The sequence below is a fragment of the Accipiter gentilis genome, chromosome 32 (genome assembly GCF_929443795.1).
Source record: "Accipiter gentilis chromosome 32, bAccGen1.1, whole genome shotgun sequence".
Taxonomy (NCBI): domain Eukaryota; kingdom Metazoa; phylum Chordata; class Aves; order Accipitriformes; family Accipitridae; genus Astur; species Astur gentilis.
Window position 1 is genome coordinate 11,970,744 of NC_064911.1, and position 22,917 is coordinate 11,993,660.

General features: G+C 41.6%; 1 protein-coding gene across 1 annotated transcript in view; it reads left to right on the forward strand.

The window, feature by feature from the left end:
• MED14 (mediator complex subunit 14) overlaps window positions 1–15,765 on the forward strand; it is a 36,733-nt gene extending 20,968 nt beyond the window's left edge. Inside the window, exons 15-31 of the mRNA XM_049834771.1 lie at window positions 29–163; window positions 597–673; window positions 2,577–2,737; window positions 3,011–3,157; window positions 3,249–3,340; window positions 4,504–4,656; window positions 4,878–5,147; window positions 5,671–5,826; window positions 6,390–6,501; window positions 7,132–7,263; window positions 8,360–8,542; window positions 9,226–9,461; window positions 10,136–10,315; window positions 10,516–10,623; window positions 11,065–11,190; window positions 11,804–11,993; window positions 15,556–15,765. Of these exons, the coding sequence (XP_049690728.1) occupies window positions 29–163; window positions 597–673; window positions 2,577–2,737; window positions 3,011–3,157; window positions 3,249–3,340; window positions 4,504–4,656; window positions 4,878–5,147; window positions 5,671–5,826; window positions 6,390–6,501; window positions 7,132–7,263; window positions 8,360–8,542; window positions 9,226–9,461; window positions 10,136–10,315; window positions 10,516–10,623; window positions 11,065–11,190; window positions 11,804–11,993; window positions 15,556–15,629 (2,532 nt within the window). The 3' untranslated portion in view covers window positions 15,630–15,765. The remainder of the gene's footprint in view (window positions 1–28; window positions 164–596; window positions 674–2,576; window positions 2,738–3,010; window positions 3,158–3,248; window positions 3,341–4,503; window positions 4,657–4,877; window positions 5,148–5,670; window positions 5,827–6,389; window positions 6,502–7,131; window positions 7,264–8,359; window positions 8,543–9,225; window positions 9,462–10,135; window positions 10,316–10,515; window positions 10,624–11,064; window positions 11,191–11,803; window positions 11,994–15,555) is intronic.
• The last annotated feature ends 7,152 nt before the right edge of the window (window positions 15,766–22,917 follow it).

The window sequence follows — 22,917 nt, forward strand, 5'->3', positions numbered from 1 at the left end:
AGTACATTTGTCTTTATTTTAATTCTAGTTATCTGGTGATCCATGTTCCATAGAACCTAAGAAACCAAAACGTTCGGGAGAAATGTGTGCCTTCAATAAAGTGCTAGCTCATATTGTAGCCATGTGTGATACAAATATGCCCTTTATAGGGCTTCGCATGGAGGTATGTATTAAAAAATACTTTGTTTCCTTCTTACCCTCCACTACTACTGATTCTCTTCTCTAGATGGACTATTCCACAAACTTGTGGTCATGTGTTCCCTTTGGAGTTCCCCAGCCACCTGAGCTCGGGTGACTGATGTTTCACACTGGGTTGCTCTAGTCTAGTTAGAGCTGGTTCTCTAATACCAAGCACTGCAAAAAGCTTGAAAAGTTGAGGGAGAAGGGAAAATGAGAGGATGAAAGACACTTGTGGGAGGGGATGGAAGACAACTTTATACCAGATTTGCACAGACTGGTTTTTGGCTTTCCAATGCCTGAGGATGTGAAACATCTGTCACCCTTACGGCGGGGCGGGGGGGCGGGAATCCTTGAAAAAGTTACAGTTATTTTGCTTGACTTTTTGCTTAGGATAACATTTCCCTATTCATTTCTAGTTATCTAATATGGACATTCCTCACCAAGGGGTACAAGTAGAAGGAGATGGCTTCAGCCATGCAATACGTTTATTAAAGTAAGAGGATATGCTCCTGTGTTTCATTTTATTACTGTACATACACTTGAGAGACAAAAAGGATTGTTTGGAGAGTAACACTAAAAATGTTGGGGGGCGGGGATTTTTGGTTTGGGTCTTTTGTTTTGTTTTTTTTTCATTACTGTGTGTCTTGCACTCTTGTGTAAAGCAGTGCTGGAGAAAGAGGAAAGTAAGAGTAGACACAGAGCCAACTATAATTTGTTTTCTTCATTAGCCTAAATGGGGGAGCTCTGAAAACAGTCTTGACAGTCCTCAGTCCTAAAATCCAGGCAGTGCTAAGGAAGATATGGTGATGATTCATGAACATGTAATTGCAATTTTAGATCAGATCAGAGGCCTACATACTCCATATGTTATTTGACAATTACCAGTATGCGATACTGCAGAGGAAAATTTAAGGAATCCCAGAAAAGACGATTGCATGGTAAAAATCTTGTAGGGGAAACATCTGAGAATTGTATGGTAATTTAAGCATGAAGGGACTCTGTGGAGGTCATCTGGTCCAATCTGCTCAAAGCCGATCTTCTGATCAGCTGTATTTTCCAATCTCCAAGGGTTTTTGTGCCCTCCCTGGGCACAGTGATCTCAAGTGCTGACTAGAGGGGAGTAGTCACTTGTAGTCACTTGATTGCCTGGCTAATACAGCCCAGGATACAGTGGTCTGTCCTTGCTGCAAGGGCATGCTGCTGACTCCTGTTCAGTCTGTATCCCAGCCCCCCCAAGTTCTTTTTCTGCAGAGTTGCTACCCAGCCAGTCGGTGTCCACTCTGTGCTGTTGCTTGAGGTTATTTAGGCCCAAATGCAGGATATTGCATCTGTTTTCGTTGAACTTTGTGAGGTTCCTGTTAACTCAGTCCTCCAGCTATCTGAGGTCTCTCTGAATGGCAGCCCTGTCCTCCAGCATGTTAAGTGCTCCCTTCAGTTTGGTGCCATCTGCAAACTTGCTATTCCTTTGCATCACATAGGTTATTGAAATTGTTAAATAGTATTGGCCTCTGTGTTAACCCTAAAGAATGCCCACCACAGCCAGCCACTAATTGGACCTGTAACCATTGACCACAGTGCCTTCTACCTGGCAGTCCAGCCAGTTTTTCTCACTTCTTGGAGCCTACTTCAAGCCTCACCAGTTAAACTTTAGATTGTGTTATAAAGTAAAACAGATTATATTAGTCTAAAACATAAAAAAACCAAACCCCAAAGATGCCTTCTACAGTAAAAGCTTCTTAACTTCTTTAATGCTGCAGAAATGTATAGTGATATGAAGGCATCAGTCTCTAAATGCATCTAAAGACCCTACCATTTTAACTTTGCATATGAGCAGAGAAGTACTGAGAACTTGTGAGCTGAAGGTGAGGGTGATACATGAAATTTCTGGACAGACTCTCAAGGGATTTTAAAAAGTTTGACATGTTTTTACTTAAGCTTTATTTAGTCTGTCTCCTGAGCTCAATTCTCACATTGGGATATGAATAAATTAGTGGGCACAAAGATAACTGCCAGGTTGTTCATTGCATTTAGAGTGAGCTTGTTCTAGAAGGCAAACTGATGCGTGAATTCAGGTTGCCACAGAACTTATTTTCATCTTTTTTGGCTTGTTTCTCTGTATAAAAGCTTTATATCAGTGTGCTCTTAGTTCACTAGGAGATGAGGGCAATTCAACAGATCCCTTAACAGTCTGTAATTTGCAGGTGTTGAATCCATATAAAAATTGCTCTTAACGCAGAGTGCTTTTGTAACACTTACTACAGTCCAGCTGTCTTTGCTGTTGATTTATTCATTTTTTCGCGTCCAGACTTGGAAGTTCTTCAGGAAATGTTAGAACGTAGTATTTTTAGTTTTGCAACTCAACTGTGTATAATTGAGGTCTTTTTTATCATGAATAGAATTCCTCCCTGTAAAGGTGTAAATGAGGAAACGCAGAAGGCTCTGGACCGATCTCTTCTTGACTGCACTTTCCGATTACAAGGTAGAAATAATCGCACATGGGTGGCTGAGCTGGTGTTTGCAAACTGTCCGCTTAATAGCACTTCATCCAGGGAGCAAGGTAAATTTTTATTTAGGAAGACTGGTACATTTTGCTTCTTTGCTTACATTGTCTGTTCCAATAGTTCTAATGTTTTGGTGTTATTGGACAACTGTCAGCTCTTCAGATTTCTAATAAATCACAAGGTACCTGAATCAAAATTTTGACTGAGTTGATGCATTTTTATTATTTAAATACACTTCCTGGTCACTTGCTACAGTTCACTTACAGTCTATAAAGCACAGTTTAGGAACCACTAGTTTAATCAGTATTTACCATCTCCTAACACTGCAGGACCAACCCGTCATGTTTACCTGACGTATGAAAACCAGTTATCTGAACCAGTTGGAGGTCGCAAAGTTGTTGAGATGTTCCTTAATGACTGGAACAGTATCGCTCGGCTGTACGAATGTGTCCTGGAGTTTGCACGATCCTTACCAGGTACAGAAATCACCTCCTTTTCATTAAAATGATGTGTTTACAGTTTACTATGGTTTTCTCACTCTAAGTCTTTTCCCTCCTCTCTTCAAAGACATACCCAACCACTTAAACGTTTTTTCAGAAGTTCGTATCTACAATTACCGAAAACTTATCCTTTGTTATGGAACTACCAAGGGGAGCTCAGTAAGTAACTCCTAAGTGCACTTAAAATGTATGTTTGAAAACAGAATGGGTAGGCTTAGAGTTCTCAAAATTGTGGTACAAAATATTTCATTGTATTACATTATTGTGGAATTAATACTGAGGCATGTAGAAAAGACAGGAATAGAGGGTGCCAGTTTGCAAATTTGCTAGATTACTAGATGTTCAGAATTTTTGAGAATTTGTGTACAATGCTTTAAATTTTGGGAAGAGCAGTTATATGCTCCTGATTGATGAAAGTTGGTGTGGCAGCCTTTTTCTGACAAACTTGTGGTGTTACTACTGGTCACTGCTGTACTGAGGTAGGTGGATATATGTAAGCTGAGTGCCTAATTCTGCCTTAGAAAAAAGGACTCTAACAAAATTTTAAATGTAGTACTGTGCTTTCAAATAAGGCAGTCCTTAATTATTTTGCAGCAGTGCTGTTTCCTTGTTTGAGACTCTAGCTTACTCTGTAGTATTTGAATTTACACCTTATTAATTACTTCGATTACTGACTGTGTACTTGCTTATAACCTTGCCTTAAATGCAAGGTAAGGGAGGGAGTAAGTGCACCCTTACTACAGACTAAGAATATATTTTTGCACACAACTGATGCAAAGTAGCTGATGCACTTGAAATTTGCTTCCTGGAAGGTTTTTGTGTTCATGTTCTAAGCTGAATTTTTAAGAGTATTTCTACGTGCATGTTATTGGGACAGTTAATAAGTAGCAAGAGTAGCAGTGTGGATTTTGCATGTCACTTCCTTACATATTAGCATGTCCAGTTCTTGGTTTTGTGTGATATGACTGAGAAAAGCAGCCCACCTCCAACAACTCATTAATCAGTTCTCTGCAGCATGAATCTCTCGAGTTTAATTTTCTCTGTCTCACCTTTGACAGAAAAGGGGTTTTTTTCTTTTTGATCAACTTGTTAAAATAATTGTCCGGTTTTGTGCTTGCCAACAATCCAGCTAGCTAAATGGATGTTAAAGCTAACAGCACTTCCCCCTCCCCCCAGCCTCAGCAACCTTTGAGGAAGGTGAGTTAGGAATCTGTTGAGGTTTGATGAAAAATGGGGGGGAAAATTAAAGCAGACCACCTTTCTTGTTATAACCTCATAGTTGTTCTAGTTTCCAAGGCCATTTTATGTTCTTGACATTGCAGATCAGCATTCAGTGGAACTCCATACTCCAGAAGTTCCACATTTCACTGGGAACTGTTGGCCCAAACTCGGGTTGCAGTAACTGTCACAACACAATTCTGCACCAGCTCCAGGAGATGTTTAATAAAACACCAAATGTGGTACTGTTGTTACAGGTAACATTTTAAAAACTTCTCTCAAGAAAAGTGCAAGATATTTAAGAGCTGAATTCTGATTAAACTGTGCTCTTCAAAATTAGATGTGTGTGTTATGATTGTTTACGGATCTCACTGGCAGAAGGTGGCTTGGTGAAGATTGTATCCCCCCTATGCCCCATTTTCCTTGACCTTTACTTAAAGGTAAGCAACCTGATCTCTCAATATCTGTTCTCTCTCAGGTTTTGTTTGACACTCAGGCTCCATTAAATGCCATCAACAAACTTCCAACTGTGCCCATGCTTGGTCTGACTCAACGCACCAACACTGCCTATCAGTGTTTCTCAATTCTGCCACAGTCACCCACACATATCAGGCTGGCTTTTAGGAGTATGTACTGCATTGACATCTACTGCCGGAGTCGTGGTGTTGTAGCAATACGTGATGGGGCGTACAGTCTCTTTGACAACAGCAAAATAGTTGAAGGTTTTTACCCTGCGCCTGGATTAAAGGTGACTGTTTCTGTGTTTTCTGGCATGTTGTAAATAAATGAGCTTCTAATTTGAAGTATGGATCTGATGTGAAGAGCATTCTTGTCCAAACAGGGCAGTTGTAGCTGTGATACAACAGCCAGTAGTTTCTGATACTAATGAAGTGTTCTGGAACAGCTATTTCCAAGTGTAGACCTTTCCTTATTTTTAAGACAAAAAATAATGTTGGTATTTCAATTAACTAGAGGTAGTTCATGTTAATGAGCCACATTTCTTGTTTGGTGATGATGCAAAACCCCTTTTTAAAAGAAAAAGGGCATTAAGCTTAAATATCCACTGAGAAGCTCTGTTTATGAATTGATATATTTTGCAAACTGTTCATACTGTATATAATGAATGCCCACTAGTAGTTAGTTCTAGAGACCTGTCTGTTTCTTATGTGCTGTAGCTGATAAAGATAGTGTTAAAGCTGACCAAATACTGTGCTCATTTATGTAATACAATTTAAATGGGGAAATTGCTAACAAAACTGATTTTTCCACAGACATTTCTGAACATGTTTGTTGACAGCAATCAGGATGCGCGAAGGCGATCAGTAAATGAAGACGATAACCCACCTTCTCCTATTGGAGGAGACATGATGGATTCCTTGATATCGCAGCTTCAACCCCAGCAGCCACCGCAGCAACCACAACAACAGGTACCCTCCAGGCAAAATAAGAAATGTTTATTGTCTTCCACAACTGTAGGTTTCTAAGAACTTGCATTCTAAAAGGATTAGCAGGAAAAAATGGAAAAGGAGACTATAAAACTGCTTTGCTGTGGAATTCCCCTTGGGGCAAAACATCTTAATTTATTTTGCCATTTCTCATTCTAGTGTAAACAGCCCATAGCATATGAATAGCAGCTTTGGAAGGTCACATGAGACTTGCTGCCGTAGAAGCGAAGGACTGAGGGAGGGAAACCAACTGTTTAAGATAAAAGGTGGGAGGGAGAGTCAGGAGGCTTTGCTGTTACAGGGTGGCAGATAAAAAGGAATGAGTGCAGAGGTATTAGGTCTTGAGGAGAAACTGCAAAAAGTCACTGAAAAAAATAGTAAGCACTGAACAAGGTGATACAGAGAATCAAACTACCATGTTGCTGGACCTATAAGATTTTATAGGTAGGGACCAAACTCTCATTAGTATTCTCCTGCGCATACTTAACTTTAGTTTTAGTACAAAATGATAAAAAATTTTCATTGTCCTGTGTTGACAATTCCAGCCATTTGCAAAACAGGCAGGAGCATCGGGAGCATATCCTCTTACTTCACCACCCACCTCCTATCACAACACAGTGACACCATCTCCGTCTATGATGCACACACAGTCACCAGGTAAGATGGCTGAGAGTTGTGTGCTAATCATGTGCTGGAAATAACACATGCAGTTCTTTGCATGCATGCTTTTTCTGAGTTGTGTTTAACTCCAAATTAGCCAAGAGAATGCACCTTATATTGTGGAAAAATAGCAAAGCAAAGTCCTGCTGTGCATGTCTTAAAGTATATTTTGAAGCTAAAAAAAAAGCATTCAGTGAAACTGTTACCTTTAGCTCTGTAATATTTGGGACCATTTCATTGTTATGGCTTACGACTTGCTCAGATCAAAACCTGTTAATTTTAAATACCTGCTTCTTCAGAAAAGCTTTTCATCACCAAAGCTCTGCTTTCTGCTCCCAGCTGTTACAGCACAACAGCTGAAAATATTTACATCTGGGGAAGGGCTGGGCAGGGGGGAAATGCCATTCTTCAAGCCAAATATGTTGGAAAGTTTCCTTTGTGTGGTGAATCAATCTGGAAAATATAACGCTCATGCGTGTATGAAATAAAGCCTTTGAGTGCAAAAACGAATTCTCATGAATCTTGTGTGCTGTCTCCCTAAAAAGGAGATAGCTAGCAGTTGATAGAAAAAATTGTAACAGAAAAATGGGAAATGTGTATGTTGAATGATGTGATGTCTTTGATTAGGAAATTTGCATGCTGCAAGCTCACCTAGCGGAGCTTTAAGAGCACCATCACCAGCATCCTTTGGTCCAACTCCTTCACCTTCCTCTCTTGGAATCACAATGGGACAAACAGCTAACTTTGCCAGCCCACATGGTGAGTTCTTTGTTGGCAGGTGTATATATAGTGGCAGGGAGAGCACATTTGCTTCTTGAAATTAAGTCTTTTGGAGCAGACTTAAGTTAATTGAGAAAAATTCATGGTTTTTAACTGGCTTAAGTAGTTGTTTTCATACATGTGGGTTTAATTCGTAACAGTATTCAAAAGTAGGTGCATGGCACGTTGAGGTGTTCCTAACATTTTAAAAATTGACTATCAGTCACTCTTTCCTGCTTACTAATGTGGGGAAATTTCACGTGGTCTTGTAGCAGAACAATGGCTGCAGCTTTTAATGAGCATTATCTCTTGTTAGATTAATTAAGGTGTTTTCACTGCTTACATTTCCTGGAAAAATAACTGGAACAGGTTAGAAATTCAAATACTTGCAATTTGAAAACATTGCCAAACTCTTGCTGGTTTGACATACCTATATGCGAGCAACATGCCTTTTGATTGTTTCCTTTATTAATTTTTGGAAAGCTGCCAAAACAATTGTTTGTTGTAATCACAATGCATTGGAAACCATTCCATAGATCACAATAAATGAAACAGTTCAGATTGTAATTTTAGCACACCAATTTAACTGTCAAGATGAACAAAGTGAGATAGATACACAACAGACTGTTTAAGAACCTTGTTCTGATCAGTCTTTATAGCAGAGTACAAAACCAAAGATACTTTTGCAGAGATAACTGCAAGATACTGAATTGATAAGGAACAGTCTAGCTGAGGCTTTCATTTGTTAAGGAGCAGTAGAAGTTCAAGTCTATAGGCAAGAGCTCTGTTTAGTTTAGAACCCATTACATGTTGAGCATGCCAGTTTGCCTTAACGTTCAATTTTATTTTACTTTTTAATACAACCAGAAAACCTTTCAATCTGTATCTTGATTTCCACCTCCCCACTGTTATGTTTTTTATATGGTTGTAAAATGCAGTCTAAAAGCTTGCAAACACTTTCATGCTTTACAGATTTTGGTAGGACTTTTTTAGATTTCTAGATCAGAAAACCTTGTTTTGGGGTTTTTTTGTTGTTTTTGTTGTTATTTGTTGTTTTTTTAAAAAAAAAATAATAATGGTCTTGTAACATCTGTAGGTACCATAGACCCAAGCTCACCATACACCATGATGTCACCCAGTCAGCGTGCAGGGAACTGGCCAGGATCTCCCCAGGTCTCTGGTCCATCACCAGCAGCACGGATGCCTGGAATGTCACCAGCCAACCCTTCCCTTCATTCACCTGTCCCAGATGCCTCTCATTCCCCACGAGCTGGAACAAGTAGGCTTCTTTATCAGTGTTACGACTGTGAAACACTCATGTTTAACGCTTCTAGTTCTGTTATTTTTGATAGTTTTGTGGGTCAGCCTAACAGTCCTTACTGCCCTTGTGCATTAAAATACCTAAGGAAATTAAGCCTTTATTCTGTCCTAGTTCCAATCTTCTATAACGAATTGGAAAACGAGTTAAATCATAGAGCATAAACTTCAGCAGGATTGATACCTCTTGTTGCATTGCAGAAATTAGTCTTAAACCATTGAGCGCTGTGACCAAGAGAAAATTCTTTGGAATGAAGGCAATGACAGGCATATTTGCTTACCCAAATATTAACTTTTCACATCATAGAATTGTAATGCTGCTCTTGCACGACTGATTTAGCCATCTTTACATCTCATTGAGTTTGTTGTACAAACCTGCTATCTGCTAGCATGCTGCAGAAGGAGGAAAAGGGAGTAGGATTTTAATGTTACTGAGACTTTGCATGGGTGGAGGGTTGAAACTCTAATTCTTTGATTTTGTCTATCTGTTGCCTATCACTAGGCAGCCAAATTCTTAAACAAGAACGATTAAGCTTTGGCCCAGAGAACTCATTGCTTGTATAGTGACAACAAATAAAGTGAACACATATCTTATGTTTCAGCTTAAATCCTTCCTTACTGCAAGTACTTTTTCCCTATCAATAGGTTCCCAAGCAATGCCAACTAGCATGCCTCCACCTCGTAAACTACCTCAGCGCTCTTGGGCTGCATCCATACCTACAATCCTCACCCACAGTGCCTTGAATATTCTGCTGTTGCCCTCTCCTACCCCTGGGCTTGTGCCAGGACTAGCTGGCAGCTATCTTTGCTCCCCTCTTGAGCGATTCCTTGGATCAGTTATTATGAGGAGGCATCTTCAGAGGATCATACAACAGGAAACGGTATGGCTTAGGTTGTTTTAATATTGACCCTTGAGTATGACTTCACAGCTGTTCTTTTTCATGCTTCTGTACTCCATGTGTTTCAAATCGGGCACAAACTGAAATGCTTCAAGTGTAACAAGTATTTGCTGTTGGACTTGCGCTATACTTCTGAATCTTGCCATCTAAAGTGTCAAAATTTAGAAAAAGCATTTAGTTCTGCTTCTTTCCCTGCAAATTAGAAGTGGAAAGCTTGTTTGGTTAGGTGAAGTTTGATATCTGGTATGATAGCAAGACTATGACCAGATTTTCAGATGCTATGGCTTCTGTGTGCTTAGCCTGTCTGTTGGGATTTAACTAGAACAGCCACAGGGTTACTGTGGATGCCACTACTTGGCAGGAGTGCCCAAGAAAGTAGTTACTAGTTGACAATAACTACTCAGTCATGAATGTTGCTTTAGGGTTTGAGACAGACAATGTGCGCCTCTTCACTTTGGCACTGATTCAGTGACAGAGCAAGAAGCAAAATCTTGCATAAGCTTCATTCTCAAGGCAATTTTACCGGTATACAAATATCACGTGTTTCTTTCTGGAAAGAGGGCATATTGATCACTACAGTCTTGGGAGTGAATGTGTGTGTGCATTCGTGCTATTTAATGGATGATTGATTAAATGTGATACTTCTTTTTATGCAGCTACAGCTAATAAACTCCAATGAACCAGGTGTAATTATGTTTAAGACGGAGGCACTGAAGTGCAGGGTTGCTCTCAATCCCAAAACCAACCAGACCTTGCAACTGAAAGTAACACCTGAAAATACAGGACAGTGGAAGTCGGAGGAGTTACAAGTTTTGGAGAAGTTCTTTGAAACAAGGGTACATAATCAAATAATTACTGTTTAAATTTTTGTGCATTGCTTTTTAATCTCTGGTGGTGTTTTGAGTGATACTGCTGACTTTCATTGGCACATATGAGGTCTGCAAAATATAAAATTAACAGCTGTGCATGCTGGTCGCCATATTAAATGATACAGCTATCATCTAAATAGGCAGTACTAAACAGTGTCTTTCTTTAGGTTGCAGGACCACCTTTTAAAGCAAACACCCTAATAGCCTTCACAAAATTACTAGGGGCTCCAACGCATATCCTCAGGGACTGTGTACACATCATGAAACTTGAGCTGGTAAGTTAACCATTCTATTTAGTTCACCCAACTTCAGTTGTTATATTTTAAGAAAAAAAGGTGCTGTGTCTTCATCTGTAAACATATAAATTACTCTAAATTTATATATATGTTATTTAGTGTTAATAAAGAAGTTTTCATTTTACTACTAGCTCTCCTGGAAACTCCCAAAATTTCTCTTGATGATTTTGAGAAACTGCAGGCACGTTACTGCACAGTAGGCATGTGCGTAGGCTGGCTGGAATCTTTCTGATTGTATTCTTGTTTACCCTATGCTCAATTCTTTCAGAGTTATTCTGATTTATGCTAAACTTGGCAAGATCTGCAAGTTTAGCTAGAGAAGTACATTCTACTTTCTAACGCTTCCCTAGTTAGTAGCCACGTATGTCACTGATGTGAGACCTTTTGCTGTTCTTTCTCTGTGCTGCTCTTTCTAAACAGTTCCCTGATCAGGCAAGTCAGCTGAAATGGAATGTGCAGTTTTGTTTAACAATTCCTCCCAGTGCACCGCCAATTGCGCCTCCAGGAACACCTGCTGTTGTGCTGAAATCCAAAATGTTGTTTTTTGTAAGTAGAGCTATCTGTTTCAAAATTTTGTGGGCTGCATGTCTTTGAAATCATCACGGGTTAGTAGCAAAATATAAGCATGCTATATCTGACAACTGTAATAGCTAAAAATGTTCTGATGTTTAGAAGCCTTGATTTGCATGCATCTCTTATAATGAGTTCAGTTAGTATTCCTATTCTCCTTCCTATAAAAGCGGAGCAACTCTTCATGTTTTGTGTTCTTAGGGAGATGTTGACAAGACATAAAGTTCAGTTCCCTCTGGGCTTCAGGTGTCTTCGAATGCTCAACTTCTGGGTGTTTTGTTCTCCTTTGAGGCACTAGCCACCTAGGTTAAGTGATATACACATTAGTGGTGCTGGGAAAGTATAGTAGGAATGAGATGTTTGGAACAAATCTGTGTTAGTGTCATCTCTGAGGCAATGCTCGCTGTAGGGTGCTTTTGAGAGGAAAATAGTCTACACCTGATTGACACCTCTGCTGCAGAATTGATGTCTGAAAACTGAGGAGGTGGAAGCGTGTGCTGTCTGTAGACCGGGAGCGTTTAACTGTATCAGAAGTTGCACTGAAGTACACGGTCATTCAATGTAACACACTTTTTGTTTTTTCCCATAGCTCCAGCTAACACAGAAAACAACAGTCCCACAGGAAGCTGTTAGTATTATTGTCCCAATTATTTATGATATGGCTTCGGGTACAACGCAACAGGCTGACATTCCCAGGCAGCAGAACTCTTCTGTTGCTGCTCCAATGATGGTTAGCAATATTCTAAAGAGGTTTGCTGAACTGAATTCACCACGACCAGGTACTGTACATGTCCAGTAGATATATTCTCTTCACCCAGAGATCTGTGACAAATCTCCAGTGTAAAACTAAACCTCTCTTAAGTCTGAATTCTTCTTGGTTTCTATCATACTTCTTTAGTGATTACAAACTCCTGATGTGACAGGCAATACATAACTTAATAGCAAGTACTGGCAACACAGCAGAAGGTTACACTGATAATTCAGGCTGGATTTTGCTGTTCTGCCCCAGTGATAGAATGCACCTCTTGTTGGCCCAACTCTAGCTGCGCAGTAGGAGTCATACTTTTTAACAGATGGGCCCAGAATGAGTCACAAGAAATATGCTATGGTCAAGTGTCAGTTTTCATGGTTAATTACGAAGTTATTGAGCTTAACAGTAGAATATAAAGGGATGTTAAAATAGTTATCAGAACTTGTCCACGTGCTGTGAATGATTAAAAGGTAATTGGAGTGATTGTATATTCCTTTGTCAGTGTGTACACTGACAGAGGCGCATACAGTTCTGTCCACCAAACGTGCTGTGAAGTGTTTGAGCTAAATAGGTTGTTCTGAATGTTCATTGGCCCGTAGGTAGTGCACTGTGAGCAACATTGTGCTTTGCTTTCCTTCTTGTTTGTCATGCCTTTTTTTTCCTCTTTTTTTTCCTTAAATATCTGAAACATTGAACAACAGTAGCAGGTTCTTTGGGCAGCATGTTGTCTGTAAGCAGTGATTTGGGGTCCTAGTACACAGATGGCTCATAAGAACAGTAACTTTCAGTTCTGCTGTAGTTACATGCTGAAGAACAAAGCCTTTTTCCAATAACTCAGTGAATAGATTGAAGTTGTGAATCCAGAGGTTGAATTCTACTTCTGTTTTGTATAATTATTTATCTTGTTGTTATGCGGTAATTTTAACTATGCTTGATGGTTTATTTCGATTGCTAGAACACGAGCAATGTTTATCTTAAATTGGTGTGGGTATGCATACATTTCTGAAAATTGTGATGAGATTTAAATTAACACGCATTTTCTGTTTAACATATAGTAATAGTGTAGGTAAATAGGAGAGAGAATAGCCTTGAGGGCATGTGGAATTACCTGCAAGAGTTCTGTATGTGGTACAGAACTGTTGTTTGTATAGTACTTTTATTTCAAGATATGTTAACTAAACTTCAGGTGTTTCTTTTGGAAGGTGCTTCCCCACTGAGTTTCCCTAGTGTGGGGAAGGGTAGATACTTGTTTTGCTGTTTGATATTGCACTAAGTTGTGTTTTAAGGTAAACCCTCCACAAAATACTGCAGCATGGGGAGTAATTGTCAAAGCTGCTCTTGAGTATCCCAGGTGAGATGTCTTCTGATGATCATTAGATAGATCAGGATAGACAATTTTTGTTTGTCACACAAGTTTTGAAGTAGTTTGGGAATGCAGTACAGGGAGCAAAGTATAGACAGGGAAAGAAAGGCATATAAAAAGAGCTTGTGGCCCTAGCAAGGACCTTACCCAGGCAAAGAAGAATGTAGCTAGCTGAACAGAGGACATTTCTAGCAGTCTTTCCTCTGACTTCTAAGAGAAAGAATGAGTCTGTATTTATCTATTTATTTATTTATTTATTTCCACCACCACCACCACCCTCCAGCCAAAGTAGGATCTTCCCTGAACACACTTGAAATGCAATTTCCTGTGTTCTTACTGTCAAAACTTACATTATTATATCTGTTAAGAGAATAAGATACCTTCTTCCCTTTGCCATTGAAAGGTGATAGGAGAGCTAACAGATGAAAGTAGATAGTTGGGAGACTTCTTTTACAACAGCAGTACGTGGGAGATCCCAGATGCATATCCTTTCTCTTCTGATGCTATTGTGCTGTACCCAGGATTTTCCTACCTGTGTTAGCTCTTCTGCTGCACTAATTGCCATTTGCTCGGTTAAGTGAATTTTTCACTGTTTCAGTCAGAAAGGACCAGGGCTTCCCATCATGCACGTATGATATTACTGGCACTTTCATTGTAACCCGTAATCAGTGTTGCCTCGTTTTGGCTGTATCTTTTTTACCTTTCTCTCTTTGTGAGAAAGTATTTTGTATTCAGCTTAATTTTCCTCTTAATAAAATGGTAGTGCCTGAAAAGTAAGTTCTTTTGGAAGAGTTTTCTTTTCAGATCTGTGGGCAAACACATTCTGCTGTGTTTAACAGTAAAATGTTGACTCATTGTGAGTACGCTGTCTTTTCTGAGATCACTTTACCTATGCCTCCATGGGAAAAAGTATTTTATTTGGGGGAAATAATTATATGAACTGAGATGGAATCAATGCCCTGGAATAATAGGGTTAAACTTGAGCTGTAAGTCTACAACCTGCATTATGTAGTGGACATCAGTCTGGTAAAGAAAAGAAAGTCCCTACAGATGCTGGAGGTTACCCTTAGAGAGCAGCTCAAGGGACTCATGATATTTCTTAAAGCACTTCACAACTAAGCATTTTTCAGCGTCTGATTTTCAGTGATGCAGTGGATGGTATTTAGCCCAGATTTGTAGCTTTGATATGACAATGGCTTGCCCAAAATAATCTTGGGAATCCCTAGTTTGGCAGTTAGGATTAATACATCCCAACAGGCTCTGCTCTTATCTCTTTGCTCACACTGTTGCTCCTTCAGCAACAAAATTCAATGTCTTCTAATGATGTTTCTTGAAATACACAGGAAAAAATCAGCCCACAGTGACCAGGGTATGATAGTGGCTATTAATTGTGTTCTTTTACCAGAAAACAGTAGACGAAAGTCACAGCTGCCTAATACTTCACCTTTTGTTGTTCTAATTAAACCCTTTTGCTTCTATTGGTTTTAACTTTTTTAAGCTATTTCAGAATGTGTGTGTGTGTGTTTTTGTCAGAAAATGCTGGTATTCAAAATGGAGACAGCTGTGGCTGGTTTTTCCTCTCTGTATTAGGTCTCAGCTGTTTGTAACAAAAGTCCATTTACTCTGTGTTTTATTTTGCAGTTCAGATGTCAAGGGTAGAGCCAAATTAATTTGCTTGAAAGAAACAGATTTCTGACTTTTGCCCAGTCTTGGAATTGGAAAAGGTTCCAAAACTAGGCTTAGGACAGAAAACGTCTTCCAGCTGTTTCAGACTTGAGTCTTTTGAAATGTTTAGTTTCTGCTCTTAATCAATACAAATAGAACTTGAAAAAGTTTTTTGGTTGGGATTTTTTTTCTTTGTAAGATGTAGTGCTTTTAATTAATAACATCCAGAAAAATTCAGATTGCAGTGCCACGTACGATAAATTCTAGCATAGATTCAATCTGACACTCAAAAGCAATTAAAAGTTAAGAGCTTCTTGCAATTCTGTGACCAACAAAAGTGGTCCTGCTGGGAAAGCCGGAGCTACTTCAGTTAAAATCCCAGCAAATCCCGACGTCCTTGGAGGTCGCTGGGATTTGCCGCTCGCGGTCACCACGTCTCGTCAACCCCTGCCGGTACAGGGGTAGTAGCCGTGCCGGCATATCGCGGTGCCTCGGGAGGTTGTTGAGGGTGTGAAGGCGTGTCCGTGGAGTGATGCTAACCTGTCTCTTTTCCCTGTTCCAGGTGAATGCACAATATTTGCAGCCGTTCGTGATTTGATGGTTAATCTTACGCTGCCCCCTGGTGGGCGTCCCTAGACACTTTTAAAAGAAGGCTGAAAGTGAGACAAAACAGCAAAAAAAAAAAAAAAAAAAAAAAATATCAAAAAAAAAAATCTAGTAAAGCCTTCGGTTAAAAGAGGACGTTTTAATTTTACCTTTTTTTTTTTTTTTAAGAGCTAACTAGAATAAACTGGCAAACTTTTCAGGGATGCACTTTCATCAAATGAGTATCACCACGACTTTTGTATAGTGCTGTTGTATAGTGTGTTTTAATGGGAGACACTTCAGACTAGGTAATAGATTGAAGTATCAGCTTGCTGGTAATAGATTTAATATTCTGTTTTATACTATAAAGATTATGAAAATGCCAAACTTGTTTGTTTTTCTGTTTTTCTTATGTTTTGGTGTAATAGTCTTTTTTTAAGGCAGGTCTGTCATTTTTGAATACTGTAAAACTGTGACAAACTTTATATTGAAGCTGTATTTTAATATGACTGCTTTGAATCCTTAAACAATTTATTTGGGCTTGTTGTAAACATGTCCCCAAAAAGCAATATTTAATAAACTGGATTAAAAAATCTTAAACTGGATGTCGTATAATCTTAAACTTTATTCCTCTCCACTGTAGCCACTGGCCAGATCTCTTGTAGTCACACTTAATTGGCTATCTCTGTATGTGATCTTGTTTTCGCACACACACACCTGTGCTGCTAACTTAAAAACCAAAACCTTATTTATTTATTCTGTGGGTTTGCTTCGATCCGAGTCATAGGAAAACAGAGTTTGTTCATTTTCCTGATTGTATAAATAACTGGTAATTACTTAAAACAATGCTTCGTTTCTTACAGTCGTAAGGAACTACATCTGTTCTGTCCCAAAAACAAAGTTTAGTGGAGGAAAGCACCTTTTTTCATCTGTCATGGAGTTTGTAGTTACAGGCACCTCTATAATAACAGACTCTTATTTGTCTTATTGTAAAGGCAGGTAAGTTAGAAGCTTGAACTGTACACCATCAAACTGGAGAGGCTGATCCAAAAAAGAAACAATTAATTTTTTGAATTGTATGTAGACAACTGTCATGTCAGTGATGACTGAAGGCTCTTGTAATTGAATAAAATTTCCATCCTTAGGAATTACTCTGTCATTTAACCGTTTGTCCTCATGGATCAGTATTCTCGAATTTTTATTGAGTTCAGGTTGCTTTCCTGAGTTCCTGCAAAAGTAGCTTTCTGCTGTGCTGCCTCACTCCCTTTGCAGAGCTCTGTCAGCTCCCTGCTCAGCTGAAGGATATTTTAAACTAATTTTAAAAAACTTTTGGTGGATGTATTCTAGCCTGCCTTGCGGGCTTTAAGGCTGCCTATTGCCCCTACAACTGTCGCAATGCTTCTTTCCCTATGAATGAATGAGTTTCTTTCAAAGCCCTTGCCGTTAGAAATAATCTTTTGGTTAGTGTCTACTTCAGATTTCAGCCCTGAACCTGTGTTTTTGGGTGTTGCTACTGTATCAGTACTTCTCTGACCTGTGTGTATCTAACAGGTGGTTATGCAGTTTCTGCTTCTGAAATGCAAAACTCATCCACTGGAGTGAAAACCCTGACAATCTTTAAATGTTGCTGCTGCTGCTAATCAGTTGGAAAGCTTTTGTATTTCTACCTTTTCACAACTAATCTGATGTTTTAAAATTGAGAGATGATACAAGTATGCCTGAAAAAGACTGGCTATTATGCTGGCTACGAGTCTGGATTCAAGGTCTGAGCATTCCCATGCCTAAAAGCAGCTTTCTGATATGTAGAGAAGTTACTTGCTGTTCCGAGTGCTAAGGGGCAGGTGAGTGTGCTGGTGGGGCTCGAGAGCTTCAGCACTTGAAAGTAAAAGGGAGGGGGGGGGGGGGATGTCTCCCCGCAGGGCAGAGAAAACAAAATATGTAGACTGGTAACAGATGGTGACAAACTGAACGTTCCCAATCTGAGATTATGGGAGGATTGGGTTTTATTTTATATTATACACAGCACTCCTCTTAACATACACCACATTTTAAGCCTTTCTCCTAAATAATTAAATTCTTATGGGAAATGCTACTAGTAAAAGGAAGCATTTCTCACTGACCAGTGACACTTGTTCCTTTCAAAGAAATGACTGTGTGTGTTTACAAGTGCAGTTTTAAGTTTCATTTTTCATGTGTTCAGTCTAGTTTTCTGGTAGCCAGATGTTGTACCCTGCTGCTGCATTGGGACTATTTGTAGATTTTCATTGTTAGGGGAGATTGGATTGTCCATTTATTTCACTAAAAGTGCTGCCTGCAGTGACTCCACATCCTGCGGTCCCCATAGATTGTTTCTAATAAACCTGCCTGTGGGACAAGCGTGAGAGAAATTGAATTATACAGAGAAAAATAGCAGTTTCTGAACTGATCCCCAGATCTGGCATAGCAATGTTAGCCAGTGTCAAATGGGAACACAACTTTTTAACTGTCCAAAAAGCCATCCCAGATGACAGCAATAGACTTTGTGGCTTTCCAGATAACAAATATAGATCATGGTAAAGGTTTTCTTAATATAGAAAAGAGGGGAGAGGTTTTCTGAGCCCTGCGAATACTCAGACAAGGAGCTGAATCAAGGTGAGATTTTGCGGGGCTTTTTGCTTGAAACGAAGTTTAAATCGCTTGTTATCCTTACACATTTGGGTGTCCTGCAGGTTGCCTTTGAGACTGCACGCGTTTTAACTGAGTTTACAAGGATTGCAGGAAACAAGTTCTGATAATAAGTAGCTGAGACAAAACAAAGCTTTATAAAACTAGAAGCTGTTTTTCTTTCACGAGCTATAGTTTGTCTCTAAGCATGTGCTCAGTTTCATCTAGCAGTTGAAAGTTACTCTAGTTAGTGGGCATTTTAAAGCAAAATCTGTATGAAAAATGGTAGACTGCTAGGAGAATATTTGGGTCATTTTAATCAGATTTATGATTAAACTGTCAAAGGTGTCACTTCAGAAGTTGTGCTATACTGGTTATTTTAGCTCAAGTGGTTATAGTTCCCCTGACCCAAATTTTTCTGTGGTACATGGATTTCAAATGTTTTTAAGGTAAGAATATATTTCAATAAAATAATGTGTAATTGAAATGTATTAACTGTACGTATCATCTAGACTGTAGTTACAAAGCTGTGACTGCTGTGAAACCCCATAATAGCAATATAATTGAGTTTCTTATTTAAATTAAATCACATTGACTTCAAATATGCGAGGCTTTTCCTGAGACGTTCCAACGGCCACTGGTGGTTTGGCATTCAGTGGGTAGATCGTAATCTTTCGGGAATGTTTTTAAGACTTAACTTTGGCTCCAGGAGCATCGCCCGCCCGTGAAGCAGTGCTGCGCTGCCCCTTCCCTGCGTGGATGCTCTCCCCGTGTATTCCCAGCCCCTCACGTTTTTCCGGAGCGGTAATTAACTTCTTTGGGAAATGACCCTGCATAATGGGTTTTACAGGAAACGTCCAGCTGCTGCTCCAAAAGATAAGAGATGCTGAGTGAGGAAGGGTTGTACTCCTGTTGGTGGGAGGCTGGGCAGAGCAGCACGGATGCAGAAAGCTACAGCAGATTAAGCTTGGACAGCTTGAATTCCTGCCTGGAGAAATGGAGTTTGGAAGGGGCAGAGCTCCCGGAGCAGGACCCTCCCCTCGCACTTTGCTGGAGAGCTGCGGCGCCCAGCCAGGAACCACTGGCATAAGCAAATGCTGCAATGGAAATTGTCTCTGCTATGTGAAATAGGGCTCTCGTAGGGATGAAAAATCGTGATGTTTGGGCTTGTCCTTGCCTGGTTTTACTCCTCCTGTGATTCCCCACTGCCGCACATTTTTAAAAGGCCATTATTGAGGCCGCACGTCCCAGAGCGGGCGAGTTGCAGCTGCACCTGAGGCTTTCTTTGGGGGAGCAGAAGCTAAAGGGGGAATTTGTCAGAAACGACAAAAAATGGTGTGCTAATAGGCCGGTCTGAGGTGGGGAAGGGTTTTGCTGACATCCCTGCCGTGGGTTAGGACAGGCAGCTCCCAGGGCAGAGCGGGTTCAGGTGAGAAGGGGATCCCCTCCCTCTCCTCTGCCTCGCCTGGGGATGCGCCTGCCTCCCTGATGTCTAATCCCTCTCAGGGCCACTGCAACTGATCAAAAATAGATTAGGAGCCCTCCCCTACCCTTAAGAAACCTGCACTGTGGCCTCAAAGCGCTCGCATGTCTACATTGCCGTAACCTGGTGCGTATGGGCAGGGAAACCCAGCAGCGAGCCCCCAGGTCTCGCCCACAGCCCCCCACCTGCCTGGTGACCTGCTGGCAGGGACCCCACGGGCCAGGACCCGCTTCCCACCAGCCCAGCCTGCCCACGGCCCTGCCAGCCCTGCCTGCTGCTGCGGGGGCTGCTCCCTGATCAGGCAGCACGCTCCTTTATGTGTCTTTTTATTTTTTGAGGCTTCCTCGGTGACAAATACAGCCTTGAAAGCAGCTGGCAAGCTTGCAAAGCAGCAGGCAAACTGTAAGTGCTGCATTTAAAAGAGAGAGAAAAACGCTCCTGTCCTTTGAAGCTGATTTTGCAGCAGCAGAGGGAGGGAGGGGGCGGCGGGGGGGGGCTGCAGGCCAGCCTGGGCCCTACTGTGCTTTTGGCACAGATCCGTGCCGTGTCGGTCCGCAAAGAAGGGATGGAGCCAGCCTGGTGCAGGGCTGGGAGCTGCCAGTGGTGTCTGTGGTGCTGCTCTGCATGGGAGCTCCTGCCTTGCTCCTCGAGATAGGATAGGATAGAGTAGAATAGAATAGAGTAGGATAGGATAGAATAGAATAGGATAGGATAGGATATTTCAGTTGGAAGGGACCTCCATCGATCAACTAGCCCAGCTGCCTGACCAATTCAGGGCTGAGCAAGTTAAAGCCTGTTACTAAGGACATTGTCCAGATGCCTTTTAAATGCTGACAGGTTTGGGGCACTGACCACCTCTCTAGGAAGCCTCTTCCAGTGTTCGATCACCCTCTGGGTAAAGAAATGCTTCCTAATGTCCAGTCTGAATCTCCCCTGGCGCAGCTTTGAACCGTTCCGACGTGTCCCATCGCTGGATCCCAAGGAGAAGAGCTGAGCACCTCCTCCTCCACGTCCCCTCCTCAGGCAGCTGTGGAGACCAAGGAGGTGCTGCTCCTCAGCCTCCTTCTCTCCCAACTAGACAAGCCCAAAGTCCTCGGCTGCTCCTCGCAGGACATACCTTCCAGCCCTGTCACCGCCTTTGTTGCCCTCGTCTGGATCTTGAACATCCTTCTTCAATTACGGGGCCCAGAACTGCACGCAGTACTCGAGGTGAGGCCGCACCAACGCTGAATACGGCGGGATCATCCCCTCTTTCGACCGGCTGGCCGTGCTGCGTTTGATGCCCCCCAGGACGCGGTTTGCCCCCTTGGCTGACTCAAACTGAGCCTGCTGACAACCAGCCCCCCCAGCTCCCTTTCTGCAGAGCTGCTCGCCAGCCACTCCTCTCCCAATTTATACTTCTTATCGGGCCTCTGCTCGCAAAGAGCTGGAATGTTGTAGGAGCGCGTCACGATTTTCGTGCGCAGCTGAGAAGCCACGTTGTTGTTCATTGTGTACCGCAATTCCACGATACCGACAACAATACTGCCATTATCACACACTGGTGCTATTAAATAAGAGCTAATGCTTTGACTTGCCGATCTGTTAAAATATCAGCTAGCAGGACAGGCTAGGTCTTGTTTAATTACATCTATCTTTTGTCCTGCTCCCATCAAAAGCTACAAGGAAAAGAAGTGTTTTTATATGTGTGCCATCAATGAGCTTGAATTTTAAAAAAAGGGGTAAAATAGATGTGTGCCTTAACTATTTGGACAGCCTGCAAAACTGACTGTTTCCTAGGAATTTAGCTGTGTTAAAATAGCTGTTTTACTAACATTACTGCGTGAGAACTGAAGTGTAACTTCAAATACTGCCGAATAACCCTCCACACTGAAACAGGCTGGTTGAGCCCACCTTAGCCAAGACCCCTGCTTAGCTGTCACCTCAGTGCCCAGAGCAGAGCTGCTCAGAGCTACCGGCTGAGACCTAACCTGTATTTGACCCTAACTCTACCCCCTCCACCTACTCAGCGCTCTTGGGTTCAAGTTTTCCAGTTCAGCTCTCGGTTAATGTGTCAGGACACCATATGAGAAGCTGTTTGCCGAGCGGCTCTCCCAGCCATGGAAAAACACCTCTCGTGTTCTCCACCCTGTCGCGCTCCACCGGCAGAATCGCAGGAGTCGGCTGGGGAAACCGAACTGCGGACCTCGGCTTTTGCCGGGCAGCTCTTGGGAACCCGCAGCAGTCACGCTATTGAATTTTCTGCTTAGCAGGAGTCTCCGAAGGGTGGGCTCTGTTTGAGCGTGTTTTCCGCTGCGAAATAAAAGTGAGCCAGGTAGCAAAGTCGGGCTTGCCACGCTGACCTGCAGAACCTGCAGGCTGGCAAACTTCCCAGCTCCGTGCAGGACCTCTCCAGCTAGCTCTCTGCAAGTTGAATTTGCTCGGGGCAGAGACGGACACGTGTGGGGTGAGTCAGTCGGGGCCGTTTGTCCTAATGGCCCAGGCCAGGTCCTGTCCCTCTCGTGTAGCTGTGTAGGTGCAGTCCCTCACCTTCACGGAGCTCCGTGCTCAACGCACAGGCATAACATGGGCATTTGGGGTAGCTCTGAATGCTCGGAAATGTTAAATTCCTTTTGATTTCTGTGGGCTGGAATTTACCTTGGGAGCAACTGTTGTGCTGTGTAGTGCCTTTCATTTCGTGGAGTCTCACAAATGGGGACCAGGGCAAGCTTTGAAAAGAAATTCATTCTTTTTTATGCTGCAGGTGCCCAGGTCTATAGATAGTTGGTCATAGTCGGGTTGAATTCATCTTACATCTGAAAGCACACTCGTTGGTCCTGAAATCAGGTTTGTAAGTTGCTTTCCTCTACACACTTTTGCATTTGTTATTTGTTTTTCTGCATTTGTTTTGTTGCAGATGGGTGCTTTTAAAAAAAAAAAAAAAAGTTTGCCTACACACCCCCTGCCTCTTGCTCGTTGCACAGTTTGGCACAGTACAGCGCCATCCATGTTCAACTCTTTCTGAAGAGTCAGCTGCTCAAACAGGGAAAGTTTTAAGTCTGAAGGAATCAACCTTATATTCAAACACACGGTTGAGAAGCAAACAGCACATTCTGGGCATCCTGGAAGAGGATTATTCCAGTTTGTTTCATTTTCTTCAGGTGATATGACCTTGAAACGTCGGTGGCATTCACGGTCGGGCAGTGATGCTGGACAGAGTACGCAGCTGAAGCC